The 20,998-nt window shown below is 36.4% G+C and overlaps 1 protein-coding gene and 1 long non-coding RNA gene across 6 annotated transcripts; both read left to right on the forward strand.

Annotated features, from left to right (window-relative positions):
* Positions 1-566: 566 nt before the first annotated feature.
* On the forward strand, positions 567-4,508 carry LOC123523385 (uncharacterized). The gene is made up of 3 exons (XR_006681093.2): positions 567-702; positions 1,235-1,295; positions 3,010-4,508. It is a non-coding gene; the product is annotated as an uncharacterized LOC123523385 (long non-coding RNA).
* A 57-nt stretch (positions 4,509-4,565) lies between these two features.
* On the forward strand, positions 4,566-20,733 carry LOC123523384 (uncharacterized). 5 transcript variants are annotated; one of them, XR_008370322.1, is made up of 9 exons: positions 4,566-5,719; positions 6,625-6,717; positions 6,808-6,934; positions 7,205-7,364; positions 7,708-7,832; positions 8,395-8,479; positions 9,133-9,286; positions 12,424-12,547; positions 18,251-20,733. XR_008370322.1 is itself a non-coding variant. In XM_053539094.1 (5 exons), the coding sequence occupies exons 1-4, from the start codon at positions 7,768-7,770 to the stop codon at positions 12,459-12,461; spliced, it is 345 nt and encodes a 114-aa protein (XP_053395069.1). In that variant the 5' UTR covers positions 7,688-7,767; the 3' UTR covers positions 12,462-12,547; positions 18,251-20,733. The 5 variants fall into 5 exon arrangements, 1 of the variants encoding a protein (XP_053395069.1); XR_008370321.1 differs by having other exon boundaries at positions 4,566-6,717; XR_008370319.1 differs by having other exon boundaries at positions 4,566-6,934.
* The last annotated feature ends 265 nt before the right edge of the window (positions 20,734-20,998 follow it).

Consider the following 20,998-nt stretch of genomic DNA (forward strand, 5'->3'; position numbering starts at 1 on the left):
CATTAGCTTTAATGTATTTTACTGGGGGTGAAAAGCCAGTCGTTCTCGAGATTTTTTCAGCACGCATTCATTCCTTATAGGGACCGATGCCATTATTATGCACAAACTAGATAGCTATGATGGAATTTTCGCCTGTACTTCTTGCTATTTCCTGAAGTGAACGGTTGCTATGGAAACAATCAAATTATGTATTGTGCACGTATTTTTTACTGGGAACATGTTTTAAGTCTTATTTATTTGACTGTGACAACAACTTGGCATCCATGAAAAATTGTGCAAAAAAGGGACGCATGGCGTGGCTTACAACAGACTTCCGCTCTACCATTTAAATTGAAAAATAATTTAAAAATATTGATTTAAAATAAAGTTATATACTGTTCTATTACACCATATGTTGTCAAACCATTATAGACAAATAATCGTTAATTGGTTTATTTTAGGGCCAACTTTTAACGTTAATCATATCCTGGAATACAGATTCCGGGTCTTTCTATCGAGTGCAAAGTATCATACAAGTATGAACAAATATTTTGAAATTGCTTCATAGCTTTAACTGCAAGTGAGACATTTACGTTTAACAAATCATGTTTTATTTTTTGCAGTTTTCCAGGTTGCTTTGGTGGCATTATTGCATAGATGAGAGACCATCCGTGATTCATACACAAAATTGACTGACGTGGTTTCAGATTTGGAGCAGGAAGGGTATGTATTTTTTCCTTTTCCTTTTTGTTTGAAGTTTTTTAGCTCGTCGGATTTTTACGCGGTATTGTCGTCACTTGATCGTCGGCGTTTGTTAATTTTTTTGTTTAGGTCCGCCTTTTCTGATAAACCATAAGAGCTACAGCTTTGAAATTTTGCGCACTTGTTTGTCATCATTAGGTGACTGTGTAGGCCAAGAACCACAGCTGTGATATGCATTTTGTCAAAATTATGGCCCTTTTTGTACTTAAAAAATTTGAGTTTCTTGGTTAAATTTTTTGCTTAGGTCCCCCTTTTCTTAAAACTATACGAACTACAGCTTTGAATCTTTGCACACTTGTTTATCATCATTAGGTGACCGTGTGTAGGCCAAGAATCATAACATAACTCTAATATGCATTTTGTCAGAATTATGGCCCTTTTTGTACTTCGAAACTTTGAGTTTCTTGGTTAAAACTTTTGTTTAGGTCCACCTTTTCTTAAAACTATACGAGCTACAGCTTTGAATCTTTGCACATTTGTTTATCATCATTAGGTGACCTTGTGTACGTACAGATCACGGACTTAGACGTGTTGTCAGAACTGGAGCATAAATGGTGTGTATGTTTTCATATTTTTTTGTCTGGAATGTCTAAGGTACCCCTAGAATTAATATAGGTTTCTGTTTTTACACATAACTTTCTGTCTTTTTCCTAAATACTAAAATGGGTAGCCGCTGAAACATACGTCTAGGCAATGAAATAAATAGATGGCAGCCGTTCAGATGTACAAAGTTATACAGCAGATTTTGGAAAATACAGGGAGTGTACATGTATGTTTACTACCTTTTTTTTAGCTCACCTGAGCATTGCTCAGGGTGAGCTATTGTGATCACGCTGTGTCTGTCGTCCGTCGTGCATCAGTGCGTGCGGCTGTCGTCAACAATTGTGTTTAAAAGACATCTCCTCCATAACCACTGAATGGATTTTATTGAAACTTGGCATTGATGTTCCTTGGCTAGTCCTCTATCAAAATTGTTCAAATGGTTCGGCTTGGTTTCACATAGTGGCCGCCAGAGATAAATATAGAAAAATCTTCAAACGACATCTCCTCCTAAACCGATGGTCCAATTTAGAAGTAATTTCACACAAATGGTCCTTATGTCACCCTCTACCAAGATTGTTCAAATTATATTGATTTGTCAAAAAATATTACTGCCAGAGGGCGTGGTCACTTTTCCATATATGTATATAGTGGAAACTTTAAAAATCTTCTTTTGTGAAACTGCTGGCCCGATTTTGAAATAATTTTACACAAATGGTCCTTGTGTGACCCTCTACTAAGATTATTCAAATAATTCCGATTCGTCAAAACACATGGCCGCCAGAGGACGTGGTCACTTTTCCCTATATGTATATAGTAGAAACTTTAAAAATCTGATTGTGTGAAACTGCTGGCCCGATTTTAGAATAATTTTACACAAATGATCCTTGTGTGACCCTCTACCAAGATTGTTCAAACTATTCTGATTCGTCAAAAAGCATGGCCGCCAGAGACGTGGTCACTTCCCTGTATGTATATAGTGGAAACTTAAAAAATCTTCTTGTGTGAAACTGCTGGCCCGATTTTAGAATAATTTTACACAAATAGTCCTTGTGTGACCCTCTACCAAGATTGTTCAAATTATTTTGATTTGTCTAAAAACATGCCCCCAAGAGGGCATGGTCACTTTTCCCTATATGTATATAGTGGAAACTTTAAAAATCTTCTTGTGTGAAACTGCTGGCCCGATCTAAAAATAATTTTACACAAATGGTTCTTGTGTGACCCTCTAGCAAGATTGTTCAAATTATTTTGATTCGTTAAAAAGCATGGCTGCCAGGGGGCGTGGTCACTTTTCCCTTTATGTATACCATACTTGTCCAAATTATTGCCCTAAGGTAAAAAAAATGGCCACACCCCTGTGTCAGACATGTACTGACTATAGGCTTTTGTACTTATACAAACACACTTGAAGCCTTGTACACAGGTGAGCGCTTTAGGGTCAATGACCCTCTTGTTTTTTTTTTGTGGCAACACTTTGATACATTTGTTTCTGTTTTTACACATGCCTTTCTGTATCTATACACTCAACGTAAACAGTGTTACCGTGGAAACATTTCTCTACATCTAGGCAATGGTGTAATGGATGACCAACGTTAGATGTTCTAAGTTATATAGCAGATATTGGAGCATATAGATTGTGTATACATATTTTTTCATTCTTGTACATTTTGTATCTGTACTCTGAACCTAAACAAGGTTATTACGGAAACGTACCTCTACATCTAGGCAATGGTATAATGGATGGCCGACGTTCAGATGTACAAAGTTATACTGCAGACTTTGGAGCATAAAGGGTGTGTATATTTACTTTTTAGCTGACCTGAGCCATAGGCTCAGGGTGAGCTATTGTGATCACTCACCGTCCGTCGTCCGTAAACTTTTACTTTAAACGACATCTCCTCATAAACCGCTAGGCCGATTTCATCCAACCTTCACAGGAATGTTCCTTGGGTGAAGCTCTACAAAAATTGTTCAAAGAATTGAATTCCATGCAGAACTCTGGTTGCCATGGCAACCGAAAGGAAAAACTTTAAAAATCTTCTTCTCAAAAACCAGAAGTCCTAGAGCTTAGATATTTGAGGTGAAGCATTGCCTAGTGGACCTCTACCAATTTTGTTCAAATCGTGACCCCAGGGTCATATGATTTTACATAGGAAAATCTTAAAAAATCTTCTTCTCAAAAACCAGACGCCCTAGAGCTTAGATATTTGACATGTAGCATTGCCTAGTAGACCTCTACTAAAATTGTTCAAATCTTAACCCCGGGTCAAAATTGAGCCCGCCCCAGGGGTCACTTGATTTTACATAGATTTCTATAGGAAAATCTTCAATTAAAAAAAAACCAGAAGGCGTAGAGCTTAGATATTTGACATGTTGCATTGCCTAGTGGACCTCTACAAAATTTGTTCTAATCATGATCCCCGGGGTCAAAATTGACCCCGCCCCAGGGGTCACTTGATTTTACATAGGAAAATCTTCAAATTTTTTCTAAAAATAAACCAGAAGGCCTAGAGCTTAGATATTTATCATGTAGCATTGCCTAGTAGACCTCTACAAAATTTGTTCAAATTATGACCCCCGTGGTCAAAATTGTCCCCGCCCCAGGGGTTACTTGAGTTTACATAGGAAAATCTTCAAAATTTTTCTAAAAATAAACCAAAAGGCCTAGATCTTAGATATTTGACATGTAGCATTGCCTAGTAGACTTCAATAAACTTTATTCAAATCATGACCTAGTGGACCTCTACAAAATTTGTTCAAATTATGACCCCCGGGGTCAAATTGACCCCGCCCAATGGAGTTACTTGTTGTACATAGAAAAATCTTCAAAATTTTCTAAAAATAAACCAGAAGGCCTAGAGCTTAGATATTTGACTTGTAGCATTGCGTAGTGGACCTCTACAAAATTTGTTCAAATTTTGACCTCCAGGTCAAATTGATCCAGCCCCAGGGGTTACTTGATTGTACATAGGGAAATTTTCATGAATTTGCTAAATATAAACCAAACGGCCTTGATCTAAGATATTTGATATGTAACATTGCCTAGTAGACTTCTACAAACTTTGTTCAAATCATGACCCCGGGGTAAAATTGACACCGCCCCAGCGGTAACTTAATTGTACATCGGAAAATCTTCAAAACTTTCTAAAAATAAACCAGAAGGGATAGAGCTTAGATTTTTGACATGTAGCATTGCCTAGAGGACCTCTATAAAATTTGTTCAAATCATGACCCCCCGGGGGTCACGTGGTTTATATAAACCACGTGATATAGGGAAACTTTGAAAATCTTCTCGTACAAAACCACATGGCCTAAGACTTTGATATTTGGTTTGTAGCATCATCTAGTGGTCCTCTACCAAGATTATTCAAATTATCCCTCTAGGGTCAAATATGACCCCGCACCAGGGGTCCCAAGTTTTACATAGACTTTTATAGAAAAAAAAGTTTAAAAAACTTCTTGCCTGAAACCACAACACTTAGACCTTTGATGTTTGGTTTGTAGCATTGTCTTATGGTCCTCAACCATAATTATTCAAATTGTACACCTTGGGTGAAAAGAGGCCCTGCCCTGGGGGTCCCCAGTTTTATATAGACTTATACAGGAAAAAGCTTTAAAAATCTTCTTGTCTGAAACCATACGACCGAGGCTTTTGATATTTGGTATGATGCATTGTCTAGTAGTCCTCTACCAAAATTGTTCAAATTATGTCCCTGGGGTTAAAAGAGGCCCCGCCCTAGGGTCACTTAGTTATTATGTGAGTTATATAGGAAAAATACTTGAAATATCATCTGATCATATTTCCAAGACTGTTTAATTATAATTACCTGATGACCCCAAGTAATATGATGTCACTTGACTGTGACCTTGACCTACTGACCTACTTTCTTGTTTTTTTTAACATACAGCCTTGAAATTTTGATGACATACACAGTTTTGCACACAAATCGTAAAACTGAATTTCATTGACCATGTATGTGACCTACTGACTTTCTTAATATTTTATCACCAGTTTGACATTTGAAACATGTAGCTCATGTCACTCAGGTGAGCGATCCAGGGTCAACATGACCCTCTTGTTCTTACATGTGGCAACACTGATATATTTGTTTCTCTTTTTACACATGCCTCTCTGTCTGTATACACGCAACAGGGTCACCATGGGAACGTACCGCCACAGACATATAGACAATGACTGACGTTCAGATGAGCAGATTTTAGGGCATATACGGTTAGTACATGTATGTCTACTTTTCCTTTTATGTGGCAACGCTTTGATAAATTTGTTTTTGTTTTTACACATGCCTTTCTGTATTTATACATTCAACCTTAACAGGGTTACCATGGAAACGTACCTCAATATCTAGGCAATGGTATATTGGATTAGCAACGTTCAGATGTACAAAGTCATAGAGCAGATTTTGGAGCATATAAGGTGTGTATGTTTACTTTTTCTTTTTATGTGATGTCACTTTGATGTATTTGTTTTTCATTTTACACATGCCTCTCTGTATCTATAAACACAACAGGATTACCATGGAAGCTAACATCTACATCTACGCAAAGGTAAAAATGGATGACGACGTCCAAATCTACAAACAGCAGTGAGAGAAATCCTGCAACCGATAACGATCACGTGACAAACGCTTAGCTTTAAATAGTCTAAGCTTTGCTAGGACCCGTAAATGAATTCAGGCAAAACTTGAATATAAACAAACATGTGGATAATCTGTGCGGTTATTGGAAACTCAATCTACCTTGCATGTGTTTTGCTGCGTAATTCTTGGTGTTCGGTGTTTGCTGTTTTGTCAGGGATTTGTTTGGCTATTTGATGGTGTTTGTGGTGGTTTTGGTGTTTGTTGTGGTGTTTGTGTTGGTGTTTTGGTGTTTGTTGTGTTTTTGGTGTCTTCCATGTGGTCTTCTCGGTTGTATTCGATCATGTTTGTGTTGTTTTGTTAAAATGGGCGTTTGGTGCGAATTGTATGTTGCATCTGGTTCTTCATCGTTCGTTCCGTTACAAGGTGAATTTCTTTCTGCCATTAGCAATACATTATATCTAGATTTATTGATGTTCACAATTAAATATTGCGCTGTGATTAATTTGTTTTACGTTTCCCATCAGTTTTAGATAGCTGCAAAGATATGTCATGAAATTTGTAGACGACAAATATAGTGTGCAGGCGAGATCTGGGTTGAACGCGCGAAAGCTGCAAGTACATGCCATGGAATATGCAGACGACAGACATGCGGTGTAGACGAGATCTGGGTTGAACGCGCGAAATTGTTCTATTTCATTTCTGCGTTTTACTCTTTTTGTTTTGTATTTCTTTTTTCTACTAGAATGCTGGGGTATGTATACTTGAAGAAAAAAGACGCAGACGGACATGGAGATGCAGACCAAGCAAAATGTGCGTTTCTCTTTATGATGAACAGGTATGTATATTGCTACTTATGTTATCCTTTTTTGTATGCATTTTTTCAACCTGGTGGCTTACAAACACGTGTGAATATATCATGTTGTAGACAATGCAATGGTTTAGTGGATGGTGCAGCTATGGTACATGATACTGACTACAATCACGTGCGTGGATGTCATGTTGTAGATTTCACAGTGGTTAAGTGGATGCTGCAACTTGATCCTTTCTCTGAGGTATGTAATTTTTCTGACAGGTACAATTAGATTATTTCGTTCGATAGCTTTTTTGCAGTTTTCATCACGCAAGTTACGCACATTCATTTTCATTTTAATGAATTTTCTATAAATTTTATATTTTCTGGTTATCGTGTGGGCGTACATGGTTTTAATTTTTTTTTTATTTTTAACTCATTACTGTTAATTGTTAGATAATGACTACCAGTATTCAGTTAAGTAGTGTATAACTTTAAACCTTTAGAAAGCAAAGAACTATTTTTGTCGTAGTAATTCTAGAACGTAGGAATGTGCATTCAACTTCTGGCTATGGTGAAAGTAAAACTCGAAGTATTGGACAAGAAACTCAGAACTATTCGATGAGAAACCTATACTATCAAGACGAGGAACCCGAACTATCCGACAAGAAGCGGTTTCCTGTACTACACACGTAAGGACTTGTTTATAATCTATATTGCACTTTGAATATAGGTCGGTAAATCAGTTTAATTACACCAAGTAGGTTTTCATGATTGGTGTAATTATGTACCGTACAAGCCTGAGACGTGGTTCGAATTCGTGATTTTTGGTGTGTGAGTTTGAAACCCATTTTCTTCTTTAAACCGTATCAAAGATTTTATAACAAACTTCTGTTTTCTGTCAGTAAAAAGGAAACGGGGATATAACTATCTTTTTTATATGTGACTTTGATGTAAGTGTTGGTTTCTGAAAAACAGTGTGGCTGTTTATTTTATTGTATTAACAGGAAGAAAAAATTAGTTGATGTATTACAGTTGTCGAATTGCCGGTACTAAAAAGATGCCGATAACCAGAGGGGCACTGGAAACCAATCGATGTCGCTCATCAGAGGTGTTCTGGACCCCTTATGTCAACATAGTAATCAGCTGTTCTCGACAAGGTAGGCTACTAAATGAGCCGTGCCATGAGAAAACCAACAAAATGGCTTTGCGACCAGCATGCATCCAGACCAGCCTGCGCATTCGCGCTGTCTGGTCAGGATCCATGCTGTTCGCTAACAGTTTCTCTAATTGCAATAGATTTTGAAAGCGAACAGCATGGATCCTGACCAGACTGGGCGGATGTGCAGGCTGGTCTGGATCCATGCTGGTCGCAAAGCCACTATGTTGGTTTTCTCATGGCACGGCTCAAATTTTTTTAGAATTGCTATTTACGCGATGCGAGTTCTAGCCACAGTTTGTATTACATCTACGGTTTCTGACGTTAAATGTGACAGGCACAGCGAAAAGCTATTGTTGATAACTTGATATAGGCTGACATCTGGTTCTGTGACATAACTTTCCTTTTTTTCCTGAACATATTGAGAGATTTGTCAAGTTATGTAATCGCTGGTATTTAAATTTTACAAAACAAAAATTCGGTAACTAAACTTAAGGATTATATATCCATATGTAATAAGAGGATTTATAACATGACAGTAAGTTGCCAATTATATCTAGCAGACGACACTTGCTGCTTCTACCAGATGACGCCAGTGGCGGAAGAAGGGACCCGATGCCTGGAGTAACTTTGCAGTATAAAATTTTGGTAAAATATTTGAATTTGTTTGTCGTCATACGTTCCAGTACAAAACTTTTATAAAATAATTTTAACTTTTATATTGTCGTCATTATGTACACTGATACTGGCTTGTATAACTTGCTAAAGGCGATGCATTTATGATGCGTTTGTTCCGGAAATGAGAAAAAAAACAACCTTAAACTGAAGAGGGTATAACTTTGCAAATCACGGATAGACTGTTTCACAAGATTAACTGACTTGAAAAGTAGTTATTTGCATATACTGTCATTTCTAATAGTGCAATAAAACTTATAAATGTAGGACTTATAGGTTATTAGATTTGTGTTGAGAAATATGCATGAGTTATGCAGCGGAATTATTGCGCGACTTCAGGGCGCAATATTTCGCGAAAGAACGAGTGCATATTATCGATGCAAATCTAATAATCTGTATATTACATACGCATCTAAAGTAATAATAGTTATATAAACGAAATGAATTAGTTTTTAACATGAGCAAAATTAATCTTATCGTCGTTAAAGACATTTCAAATGCGACGACACACGTAAAAATTACATCACAAACGAGCCACGCACCCGACGTGAAATGTGAAAATATTGACGTTTCTTAACGGAGTTTATAACTGAGTATGTAATTGTGTATGTAATAAAAAATTTCAGCACTGTTCGATTGGTCAGGATAGAGTGGTTTCAGTGGAATTCAGCCCTTGGTGGACATATCGTCTGTATTTGCCCTGTCCTAGTGATGGTAGAGAGCTCTTCCACACCTCGTGCACATATCAGAATCCGCGAGGTAGGCGACGAATTTATTCAGGTAAAGAGAAATGTTACTTCATAACGTTTTTTCTATTAATTTGAAAGTTATTTTATCTGCTTTGTATGCAGGTGATGAAATTAGGTTCCATAAACATGGCATTGCGGAAAACAATTCTTCTGGCATGTATGTACTTAATAAATTATTTTGCCTCATAAATTCGTGACATGGTGTGCTCACCCAGCTATAATGGTAGATCATTAGACTCCTTGTTTTGAGTCGCTGATTCAAATCCCTATTTGACAGAACTTTGACCGCAGTTTTTGACGAGGTGCGGGTACTAGTTAGAAACCAGCTTGCAAAATCATGAAAATAAACATGATTTCAAAAACTACTTTCTATGAATATGTTAAATGAATTCTGTTTCAACTAAATGTATTTAAAATTAGCGAGCACTCTGAAGTTCAGACCTTATTTGTATTTATGTCACCAACGGATGTCCAAGAAATATACACATTGTTATTTGCAAATTGTTCACCTCTAAGAACTTTCAGATGGACTTAGAAAATAATCATTTTTGTCTGCATTATAGGTAAGCTATGATACTAAGTAAATTATTAGATATATTTTATTGCCACGGTGTCAAAGGTTTCAAATATCTGTCCGTCCGTCAGTCCGTTAGTCACATTTCTTGTATACTCAACTGCTCTTACAGTTTATATCTAACTGAAATATACTTAGTATGCACCGTTTACATTGAAATGCGCATATTGTGGGGATTTTCATGTAATATTCTTTTGGGGTAATGGCCCTTTTTCGGACTTTGAAATGTTACATCTGTATCAGAACATTGTGTACCCAAATTCTCATACAGTTTCCACCCAATTTAAACGAAACATGAAGTGGACATGTGTGTTATCGAAACTTCCATGTCTGATTTTCTGCTCGAGTTATGACCCGTTCTCGGAGGTCGAAATTTTACAACTACATCAGAACACATTATGTACTTAAGTCCTACAGCTCAAATGAAACTTTGTAAACGTCAGCTTGAAGAAGACATTTGCTTTTTTTCTGGAATTTGGTGTCCGATGTTTTTTTTTGAGTTTTGCCTCATTTTAAATTCTTAGCATTATTCTATCGAATATTTTCAGGAGGCATGTGTCATACAGTTTGAACATCATTTTTAGCTCGACTATTCGAAGAATAAGTAGAGCTATCCTACTCACCACGGCGTCGGCGTCGGCGTCGGCGTCATACCCTGGTTAAGTTTTTCGTACCAGTCCACATTTTGACAAAGTCTTTTGAGATAAAGCTTTGAAACTTTCAACACTTGTTTACCATCACCATGTCCAATTATAGGCAAGAGTATATAACTCTGTCAAGCATTTTGACTGAATTATGGCCCCTTTTGACTTAGAAATCTTGGTTAAGTTTTTCGTACCAGTTCATATTTTGGCAAAGTCTTTTGAGATAAAGCTTTGAAACTTTCAACACTTGTTTACCATCATCATGTCCAGTTGTAGGCAAGAGTACATAACTCCATCAAGCATTTTGGTTGAATTATTGCCCCTTTTTTACTTAGAAATCTTGGTTAAGTTTTTCGTACCAGTCTACATTTTGACAAAGTCTTTTGAGATAAAGCTTTGAAACTTTCAACACTTGTTTACCATCACCATATCCAGTTGTAGGCAAGAGTAAACTCCATCAAGCATTTTGGCTGAATTATGGCCCCTTCTGACTTAGAAGTCTTGGTTAAGTTTTTCGTACCAGTTTATATTTTGTGTAAAGTGTTTGACATATGGCTTTGAACCTTTTTTATCTTGTTCAGTATTATAGTCTCTATCAATAGGCAAGAGTACATAACTCTGTCATCTTTTTTGGCTGAATTATGGCCCTTTTTGAACTTGGAAATTGGTTCTGTTTTCATATATGTCCATGTTTTGTCAAGACTATTTGACATATGGCTTTTAAACTTTAAACACTTGTTTATCATTATGATTTCTATCTGCAGGCAAGAGTACATAACTCTTGACAACTATTTTGGCTGAATTATGGCCCTTTTTGGACTTTGACATTTTTGTCAAAATATTTGAACTGTGGCTTTGAAACTGTTAACGCTAGTATATCAACATGATTTCCATCTGTTGGCAAGTGTACATAACTCTGTCAACTATTTTGACTGAATTATGACCCTTTTTGGACTTGGAAATTAGTTAAACTTTTCATACAAGTCTGTGTTTGCCTAACATATAACTTAATAACATATTTGCCATCATGGTCACACATTGCCACTTAGTGCAAGACTAATCGAAATCCACAAATACAGGAAAATTTTTTGTTTAATCCATTTTTTTCTTTTGTCTGAAAATCTATGGAAATATTTTGACCCCATTCTTCAATCAATTCTTCGAATAGTCGAGCGCGCTGTCATCCGACAGCTCTTGTTTGTTCTCTTTAGACATTTACTGACGACAGAAATGTTATCTTGATACAATTATACTATTTCATTGTTTGATTTTTTACTCAGTTTTAAAGACATTGATTCGGGTGGTCTTGAGAAATTCTGCATTTTTTAATGATACATCTTTACTCCATGTCTAGAGATAAAGCACACTTTTTGCACAAGGCATAGTTTAGCGTGAATACTAGTAGGTCACAGTAACATTGCGAAATGGTACTCGTTTCAGTCGGGTTATCACTTTACTCGGACTTTATCACAGAACCCCTGTTTAAAACCTCAAATTTTATTTTAAATAAAAGTAATCAATATAGTATTCAAATTAAACCTTAAAATGTTTTCATTTTAGCATCCTCAAAAACATGTGAGATTAAAAACTGAACTTGATTTCTTAATTACTGCGAGTCACTACATGTTCATTGTAAAAACTTGAAAATGCATCTTTCTGATTAGTCAGTTAGAATTTCCGACCTGCTATATAGGCCATTTTAATTTGTATAAACAATGTTATAACCATAATTTCCCCCCTGCTTATTGCTCAAGTCATTAAGTTTAAATATTGGCCGCCAACTTTCAGCAAAACAGTTTCCTTGAAGTGAAAGAATTCAACGACCTCGTGCGAGACTTGAACCCACGCAGATATGTGCAATTGCCAATTATTATGCGATATGTAGCATATTTTCATTGAATTGCATGAATTTCGCTTGTTACTGTTATAAGTATGATATTTTATTTTCAGGTTTAAAACGACAGGAAGACAATGTTTTACATTGTTGAAAGACAAAGAAAAAGAATCGATCCCAGAACGTGTTTGTTGTTTTCGGCAGTTGAGGGGGGAGTCCGGTGCATGCCAGATACTATCTGTAAGAAATTTATGATTAATTTTGTACCATTTATTCTGAAATAGCTTGTTTTAAACACAATTATACAAATTATGTAGAGAGCTATCCTACTCGGCGTCCGTGGCCATTCTGCTAGTTTCTTGGCAAACTTTTTTTTTCATTTTTAGCTCCACTATTTGGAGAATAGTGGGGCTATTCTACTCGCCCCGGCGTCGGCTTGAGCTTTCTTGGTTAAAGTTTTTCGGCAACCTTTGTTTTTCTGTCATATCTTTGTTACTATTGCTTATTTCTTACTGTAACTTCACATAAACATTGTCCAGCATACAAACAAAGTATGTGCAGGGACTGGGCAAATTATACCCAAGGTCAAGGTCATCAAGGTGTTATACTTAGGTTATTTTTTAAGGTTAAAGTTTTCGGCAACCTTTGTTTTTCTGTCATATCTGTGTTACTATTGCTTATATCTTACTGTGTAAGTTCACATAAACATTGTCCAACATACAAACAAAGTATGTGCAGGGGCTGGGCCCATTATACCCAAAGTCAAGGTCACAAAGTTGTTATACTTGGAATTATTTCCATGTTAAATTTTTTTTGAAAGTTTTGTTTATAGACATATCTTTGGTTCTTTAAAAGATAATGACTTGAAATTAAAACTATTTCTTTATAATGTGTGTTACAATCCCCAAAACTCTAATTGTATTTTTTACAGAATTATGCCCCTTTCATACTTAATCTTTTTTGCAATCTTCGCTTTCTTGATGTTACTTTAGTACAATATAAGATAAAGACTTGAAACTTGAAATATGTCTTTATCATCATCATCTGCATGAGTGTTAACAATCCCCGTAACTCTGATTTGTATTTTTGACCAAATTATGCCCCTTTCATACTTAATTTTTTTGGATAATCTTCGTTTTCTGGACATAACTTTGATACTATATAAGGTAATGACTTGGAACCCAAAATAAATTTTGACCATCATCATCTGGATGTGTGGTAACAATCCCAATAACTCTAGTTTGTGTTCTTGACAGAATTATGCCCCTTGGTGTATCTTCCTTTTAAAGTAGAGATCTCTTATTGAGACATATATTTATTTTACTATCAAATCTCCGAATAGAGGAGCGCGCTGTCTTACGGACAGCTCTTGCTCACGTTATCTCATTTGTGACTCAAACCTAAAACATCATCCACATCATAAGGTCCTGGCACTAATCCATCTTAAATACTCTCTACGTTTTAGTTAATTATTTTTATGCCCCAGCTGCCGAAGACCCGGGAGGCAGATATAATTTGAACTGTCCGATGTTACACTTCATTGAGATTTTACCTCCTCTTGCAGTTCCCTTCGAATACAAATGAAACTTTTTGGACTTCTTAATGACAACTACGTCTGTACCTTGTGTACCAATTCAGATGAAGCCCAGTATTCATCAATATTAAACCACACTCGTGCATTATAGGACTTTCATGTTGTCTATAGTTATGCTCCTTGGAATTTAACAATACACAGCTATAAGCTTTGAACATTCAACTCTTCGTACACTTTCCATTCAGTTCAAACAAAACTTGGTACACTTCATAATTTAACATGAAGCGTTCATGTGCGTTTTTCTGTCCACATTTTAATGTCCGATAAATGTTTTTAGTCGAGCCACTTGTTTTAACATTACAGTATTACTACTTTTGAAAATGTGTATCCATATATCCATATTCCACCCAACTTCAATACAACTTGATTTTTCATCATCAGCCTGAAGTGTACGTTCGCATAATACATAGTCTGGACTTTTATGCCCGATTATTGTATTTTTTTGATTTCACCATATATGTATTACATCTGTACCTTCTATATCAATTCAAACTCAACTTGGTATAGGAGAGATCGCCAAGACGTCACGCATAAATACCTGTTTATCTGGTGGTGGGTAAAACAAATGTTTTTACACCGTTTGTGTATGGGATCTGAATTTTTAATTTTTAATAACTTTTCCGCTCATTTATGGATTTTAAAAATTAAAAAAGTTTTGAAATGCTTAGGATTTTCATATTTTCCCATTTAAATATCTTTTTAAAATGAATATCCGTTTTAAATGACATAAGATTTTAATAGTGGCGTAGCGATCCTCCAAACATTTTGAAAAAAACACTGTTAGTTAAGCGTTCATAATTAATCCATTTAATTTCGAATTTATAATCAAAAGTAATCAATAAATTGCTTGTTTTATACACTTTCCATTGATCAAAAAATTATTGATATTATTTGTGTACTAAGAAAGTTTAAGCCGTTAGAAAAACATCACTGTTTACAAAAGACATGGACGCTCGGCGTCGGCCCACCCGGTCTTTGTCTTATCAGTTCTAAAAATAGAAAATATAATGGATTTGTTTACAAACACGATCACTCCTATACGTCATCAGCATTAAGTGGCTATGTGCATTTGGTTGGGATTTTAATGTATTGATTTTTTTTTCATGCATGATATATGTCCCATTTTTGCCACTCATCGATGTTGGTTCGAGCTTACTCGGGGCGTTGAATTCTTCATGTGAGGTAGCCATCCAGCTGGCTTACGGAAGGTCGGTGGTTCTACCCAGGTGCCCGCTCATAATATGCATATTTTCTCCAAAACCACTGAATGGATTTTTGATGTAACTTGACCTGGATGTTCCTTGCTTAGTTCTCTTCCAAAGTTGTTCAAATGGCTACGCTAAGTTGCACGTAGTACCAGAGATAATAATAGAATAATCTTCAAACGACATCCCCTAAACCGCTGGTATGATTTTGTAAGAAGTTCACACAAATGATCCTTACGTATCTCTCTACCAAGATTGTTCAAATTTTTCCGATTCGTTAAAAACATGGCTGCTATGGGGTGTGGAAACTGCTGATCCTTTACGAAAATTTACAAATATACTATTTTATAATTATTTCGCAGACATTTCCTTGCGTTATTTTCTTCCAAAACTGTTCAAGCAAGCAGTGTAACTCAACTGAGTGGTTTAGGGACAACATGACCCTCTTGCTTTAGTGATAAGGCTGTTGAAGAGATAAGCGTTGCTGTCCTCAGACAGCTCTTGTTTATTATCCCTTGCCGAAGGTGGAGGGATATAGTTTTGGCGTTGTCCATCCGCCCGTCCTTCCGACCGTCTTTCCGTGTGTCCGTCCGTCCGGAGCCATATCTAGGAATATTTAAATCAAACTTCATATATATGTTCACCACTATTTATGATAGCTATATAGGGTACTATAAATATGACAATTTCTGCTTCATAAGTTGTGACATATTTGACCTAAAACTATGAAACTGAATATTTAGATCACCATAATGTGGTAGTGCACACACAATTTCGTCAGGATTTCTTGAGTAACTTCAAAGTTATTGCCCTTTAATTGTTTTGAAAATCCACATATTTTTACATAACAAACTAACCAGTTGGTAGAATTTGATCAAACTTTTTTTCATTTTTTTTTCTCCATGAACATCTATTGTCAGCATGTGAAGTTGTGTACCCACACCCGGTCACCCCCACCTCCATTATCACACCCCATCCCCCATATATTTTTTATTTTTTAAACCTTTAACCATCCACGAATATTTATCAACATGCAAACTTGTAACCGCCTCCCTCCCTAGCTCCTCCACCTGGTCACCCCCACCACCCCGATCATGCATGCCCCCACCACAATATTTTTTATTTCATTTTTTTTTATTTTCCATCAATATTTATTTTCAAAATGTGATATTTTTCATCCTCACCCGGTCACCCCAGCCCCCCCCCCCCACCCCCCCCACACAAATACCAACTATAAAACTTTGTTTTTAATTTTTCAAATCTTCCATCAACATGTGAAGTTGTAACCCTTCTCCCCACCCAGTTCAAATGTAATGAAATGAATGAAATTATTTGCTTCCCTAGTAACATCCTTAACTTTTTGCCGGATATATTTCTTTGCCAATCCTCACTACACATTCGGCGGGGGGTGCCAATTCATCGAATTTGCTTGCTATCTTAAGATGAGAAGGTAGGTCATAAACCTAACTGACTAATGACAAGTACATGCAGACGAGCGATGTGTGGGGATGGGGATGAGGGGTCGTGGCTCTTGTTATTCAAAGTTGAATTGGAAAAATAATCAACTGTATTTGTTATTACATTGCATTCTATCAGTTTTATATAGCACACTCTAAACGTCTTCTTAGCTCGACTTTACGAAGTGTACGGAGAGCTATCCTATTCAACCCGGCTTCAGCGTCCGCGTCAGCGTCCGTTCCACGTCCACACCTTTGTTAATATTTTGATAAACTTTTACATTATCTCTGTTATCACTTGATGGATTTGCTTCAGACTTTAAATATTTTGTCCTCATTTTGTCCTCATTATCACTCACATCATATTTCACAAGGACCATAACTTTGGCACCAATGTTTCATGAATTATCGCCCTTTTTACATAAACTTTCAGTTAAAAGTTTTGATACACATTAACTCTTTCTCTGTCATTACTACATGGATTTTATTCAGCTTTAGATCATTTTATAAATTATGTCCCTTTTTTATTAGAGTATGCTCTTTTTCTCTATCTTATTTATTACTTAATGGATTTTATTCAAACTTAAAGTAATTATTCCACATAACTAGCCGCATGATATGACACATAGTGTATAACTCTTGCAGAAGCTGGCCCTTTTTGGACTTAGAAAGAAATGGGTAGGACAATTTTTCTATTATACAAAAAAATCAGATGAGTGTCAGCACCCGCAAGGCGGTACTCTTGTTAACTTAGAATTTTTGGTTAAAGTTTTTGATAAAATCAAATATCTCTGTTACTATCAAAGCTTTTGACCTGAAACTTAAAGTACTTATTTACCATCAAAGTCTACACCAGGAGACACAATATATCCATAGCTCTGATTTGAATTTTTTTTAACAGAGTTATGTCGCATTTTAACTTGGATTTTTTTTTACTGGCAAAGCTCTAATTCAGAGTCAAGCACTGAGAAAAGTCGAGCGCGTTGTCTTACGGACAGCTATTGTTACTTAGAATTTCCGGTTAAAGTTTAAGTGCACTATCACGCTATCTCAGTTATTACTAAACGAAATTGATTCAAACTTAAAATAGTTGTTCACCTTATCACCCACATCATATGACACAAGGTGCATAACTCTAACACCAGTATTTCATGAATTATTCCCCCATTTCACTTAGAATTTCAGGTTAATGTTTTGGTACACTTTCACTCTATCTCCGTTATTACTAAATGGATTTGATTCAGACTTAAAGCAGATGTAACACATCATCACCCACATCATATGACACAAGGTGATAACTCTTGCATCAATATTTTATGAATTATGTCCCCATTTTGCTTATAATTATACTTATTTAGTGTTTTGATACACTTTATCATTCTCATAACTTGATATTTTTGACACAGACTCAAGCTATTGTGCAATATCTGCATCCACCATTGGAGTCATTTTACACTCCAGTGACAGCTCCAGCTTCCTCAGATGTGCCCCGTTTCACTATGCAGCATCAAAATAGTCTCCTGTGACAGCTTTTGGCAGTTTTTTTCTCCTGCAAAGGAAGGGGAGATATATAGTTCTACTGATTATTCTGAGAAGAAAAAAAAATGGAAGATTTGGTTTAAGTTGATTTTACCTTTAAGTTACATTTTAAAGTATTTTTATCCTAATTATTTGTCATCATTTTCAGACTGATTTCAAACACTCTAGCGAGAAATATATGCAGAAGAAAGAACCAAGTATGATAAATCTACGACAGACCTGGCACAAGCATATAGCATGACACCACTACAGCCGCCATGACAAAAGCATAGTTAAACAAAGTAGACACAAGCTAACATGTATATAATTATAACCCAACGTACAAAGTATATTGGGCTATGTAGGAGTCACGCATGTCCAGTTCATCCATCCGTCCGTTCATTTGTCCAACATGGCCGCTAGGATGATTTTCATAAAACTGACGTAAATTATAAACCACATCAAGACGATGCACAGAGCGCTCAACCTAGGTCAAAAGGCCCAAGATCAAGGTTACTCGTGAAGGTGAAAGGTCAAATAGCTTAGCTTCATTTCCGCTCTATATTGTCTAAACGGCTTTGAAAATATTTAGCTCGACTGTTTGAAGAATAAAGAGGATTACTGTACTTGCCTTGGCGTCTGTGTCACTGTCACCGTTGCAACGAAAGTTAAAATTTTATTACAAGCTTCTCAGTGTCACTATATCTTCTTACTACTGCCCTTATTAACATCAAACTTCACATAAGTGTTGGTCTTGGTAAGGGAAAGACATCTACATGTATTAGTTTAGGGACATGTATCCTAAATGTCGAAGTCACTGGCTTAAATATTGTGATAGTGCTGGTTAAAGTTTCATGATAAGCTTCTCAATTTCACAATATAACCTCACTTAAGGATTGATCTTAGAATGTGGCAGAAATCTTTTTGTTTAGGGTCAGATTGCTCAAAGGTCAAGTTATTGGGGTCAGATTTTGTAAAACCCAACTCATTCATTCATTCATTTGTAACAGTGTTGGTTAAAGTCTTGTGGCACATTTCTCAATTTGACTTATATCTCATTACGTTTCTTAGAACTGGTATCCCTCATGTCCTATCCTTTTTAGCTATACCCACACTTCATGTACGTTCGTCCCGACACGCACCCAAAAATGCGTTCCATACAAAAACTTATATTTCATGTATCCATCAACTCCCCACTCCGCCGTCTCCACCTACCTCTTCCACCCCATTTCACCGAACCTTTATCCTCGCCCCTAACCTCCACCCCCTCCATAATAAGGATAAAAAACTCCTTTTCGATCTCCCACACTTGCTTATAATAATAACAATATCTTTAAACATTTTCCTATAGTCGAGCAGACACAATTAACTCAGATCACTAGGTCCAAGGTCAAGGTCACACCTAAAAATCAAAAGTCATGATGACAACATTTTACTTTCCCTTTATCAAAGTGAGGTCTGGGGGTATTAATCGACTTCAGTGATAGCCTTAGTTGATCAGGTGTTAGTGGCATAAATTTGTAACATTTGCTTTATTAGGGGGTGGGGGGTATAGGAATGGTCTCCATCCGTCCGTCTGCCCGTCCGTAACATTTTCGTGTCTGGTCCATATCTCCTAAACACCTTGAAGGATTTTCATGAAACTTGGGTCAAATGATCACATCAAGACGATGTGCAGAACTTATGAGTTTGCCATGTCGGCTCAAGGTCAAGGTCACAACTCAAGGTCAAAGGTTTTAGCCTTCCATTTCGTGTCCGCTCTGTATCTCTTAAACCTCTTGAAGGAATTTGATAAAACTCGGGTCAAATAATCACCTCATCTCGAGGATGTACAGAACTTATGAGTCAGCCATGCCGGCCCAAGGTCAAGGTCACAACTTAGGGTTAAAGGTTTTAGCCTTCCATTTTGTGTCCGCTTTGTATCTCCTAAACCCCTTGAAAGATTTTCATGAAACTTGGGTAAAATTATCACTTCATCAAGACGATGTGTAGAACTCATGAGTCAGCCATGTTAAGGTCAAGGCCACAACTTTGGATCAAAGGTTTGAGCCTTCCATTTTGTGTCCGCTCTGTATCTCCTAAACCCCTTGAAGGATTTTCATGAAACCTGGGTCAAATGATCACCTCATCAAGATGATATGCAGAACCTATGAGTTAGCCATGCCGGCTCAAGGTCAAGTTCATAAAGGATTGAGTCTTCCATTTTGTGTCCACTCTGTATCTGCTAAACCCCTTGAAGGATTTTCATTAAACTTGGGCCAAACGATTATCACATCAAGAACTCATGATTCAGCTATGTCAACTCAAGGTCACGGTCACAACTCAAGGTCAAAGGTTTGAGCTCGTATCTCCTAAACTCCTTGAAGGTTTTCATGAAACTTTGGTCAAATGATCAACTTATCAAGATGATGTGAAGAATTTATAAGTCAGTCATGTCAGATCAAGGTTAAGGTCACAGCTCAAGGTCAAAGGTTCAAGTTACCCTTTCACTATCCATAACAGTGGCGGGGTTTTTATCTGTCTTTCAGACTGCCATGTAATAATTGATTTTATGACAGGAGATATTTGTTTGTTTCAGTGTAAGATCGATCAAATCTTTTCTAAATACATCTCGCGAAAATGAAAAATCTAGTGTTCAAGCGTGAAAAATAATCGATTTTACTATAAATCAAAGCATTTATATTATGCAATTAAATAAATGTGTACTTTAACCCAAAGAGAAATTTTATTTAGCAGTTAAATGTATGTGTACTAAAATCAAAGAAATTTTTATTATGCAATTAAATATATGTGTCATAAAAAAAAAAAAATTTTTAAATTATGCAATTAAATATATGTGTACTAATTGTACACATTTTACAAGAATAACATTTCACCCAACGCGCAACGTTACGCTTAAATTATGGCAATATATATG

The sequence above is a fragment of the Mercenaria mercenaria genome, chromosome 3, assembly GCF_021730395.1.
Source record: "Mercenaria mercenaria strain notata chromosome 3, MADL_Memer_1, whole genome shotgun sequence".
NCBI lineage: Eukaryota > Metazoa > Mollusca > Bivalvia > Venerida > Veneridae > Mercenaria > Mercenaria mercenaria.

What these genes read in the sequence shown, in the direction of transcription:
- LOC123523384 (XM_053539094.1), top strand. Translation starts at nt 7,768, where the DNA reads ATGTCGCTCATCAGAGGTGTTCTGGACCCCTTATGTCAACATAGTAAT. An exon ending in AATCAGCTGTTCTCGACAAG is followed by an intron (nt 7,833 to 8,391) that starts GTAGGCTACTAA and finishes AATTATATCTAG; the next exon opens with CAGACGACACTTGCTGCTTC. An exon ending in TAGGCGACGAATTTATTCAG is followed by an intron (nt 9,287 to 12,423) that starts GTAAAGAGAAAT and finishes TTTTATTTTCAG; the next exon opens with GTTTAAAACGACAGGAAGAC.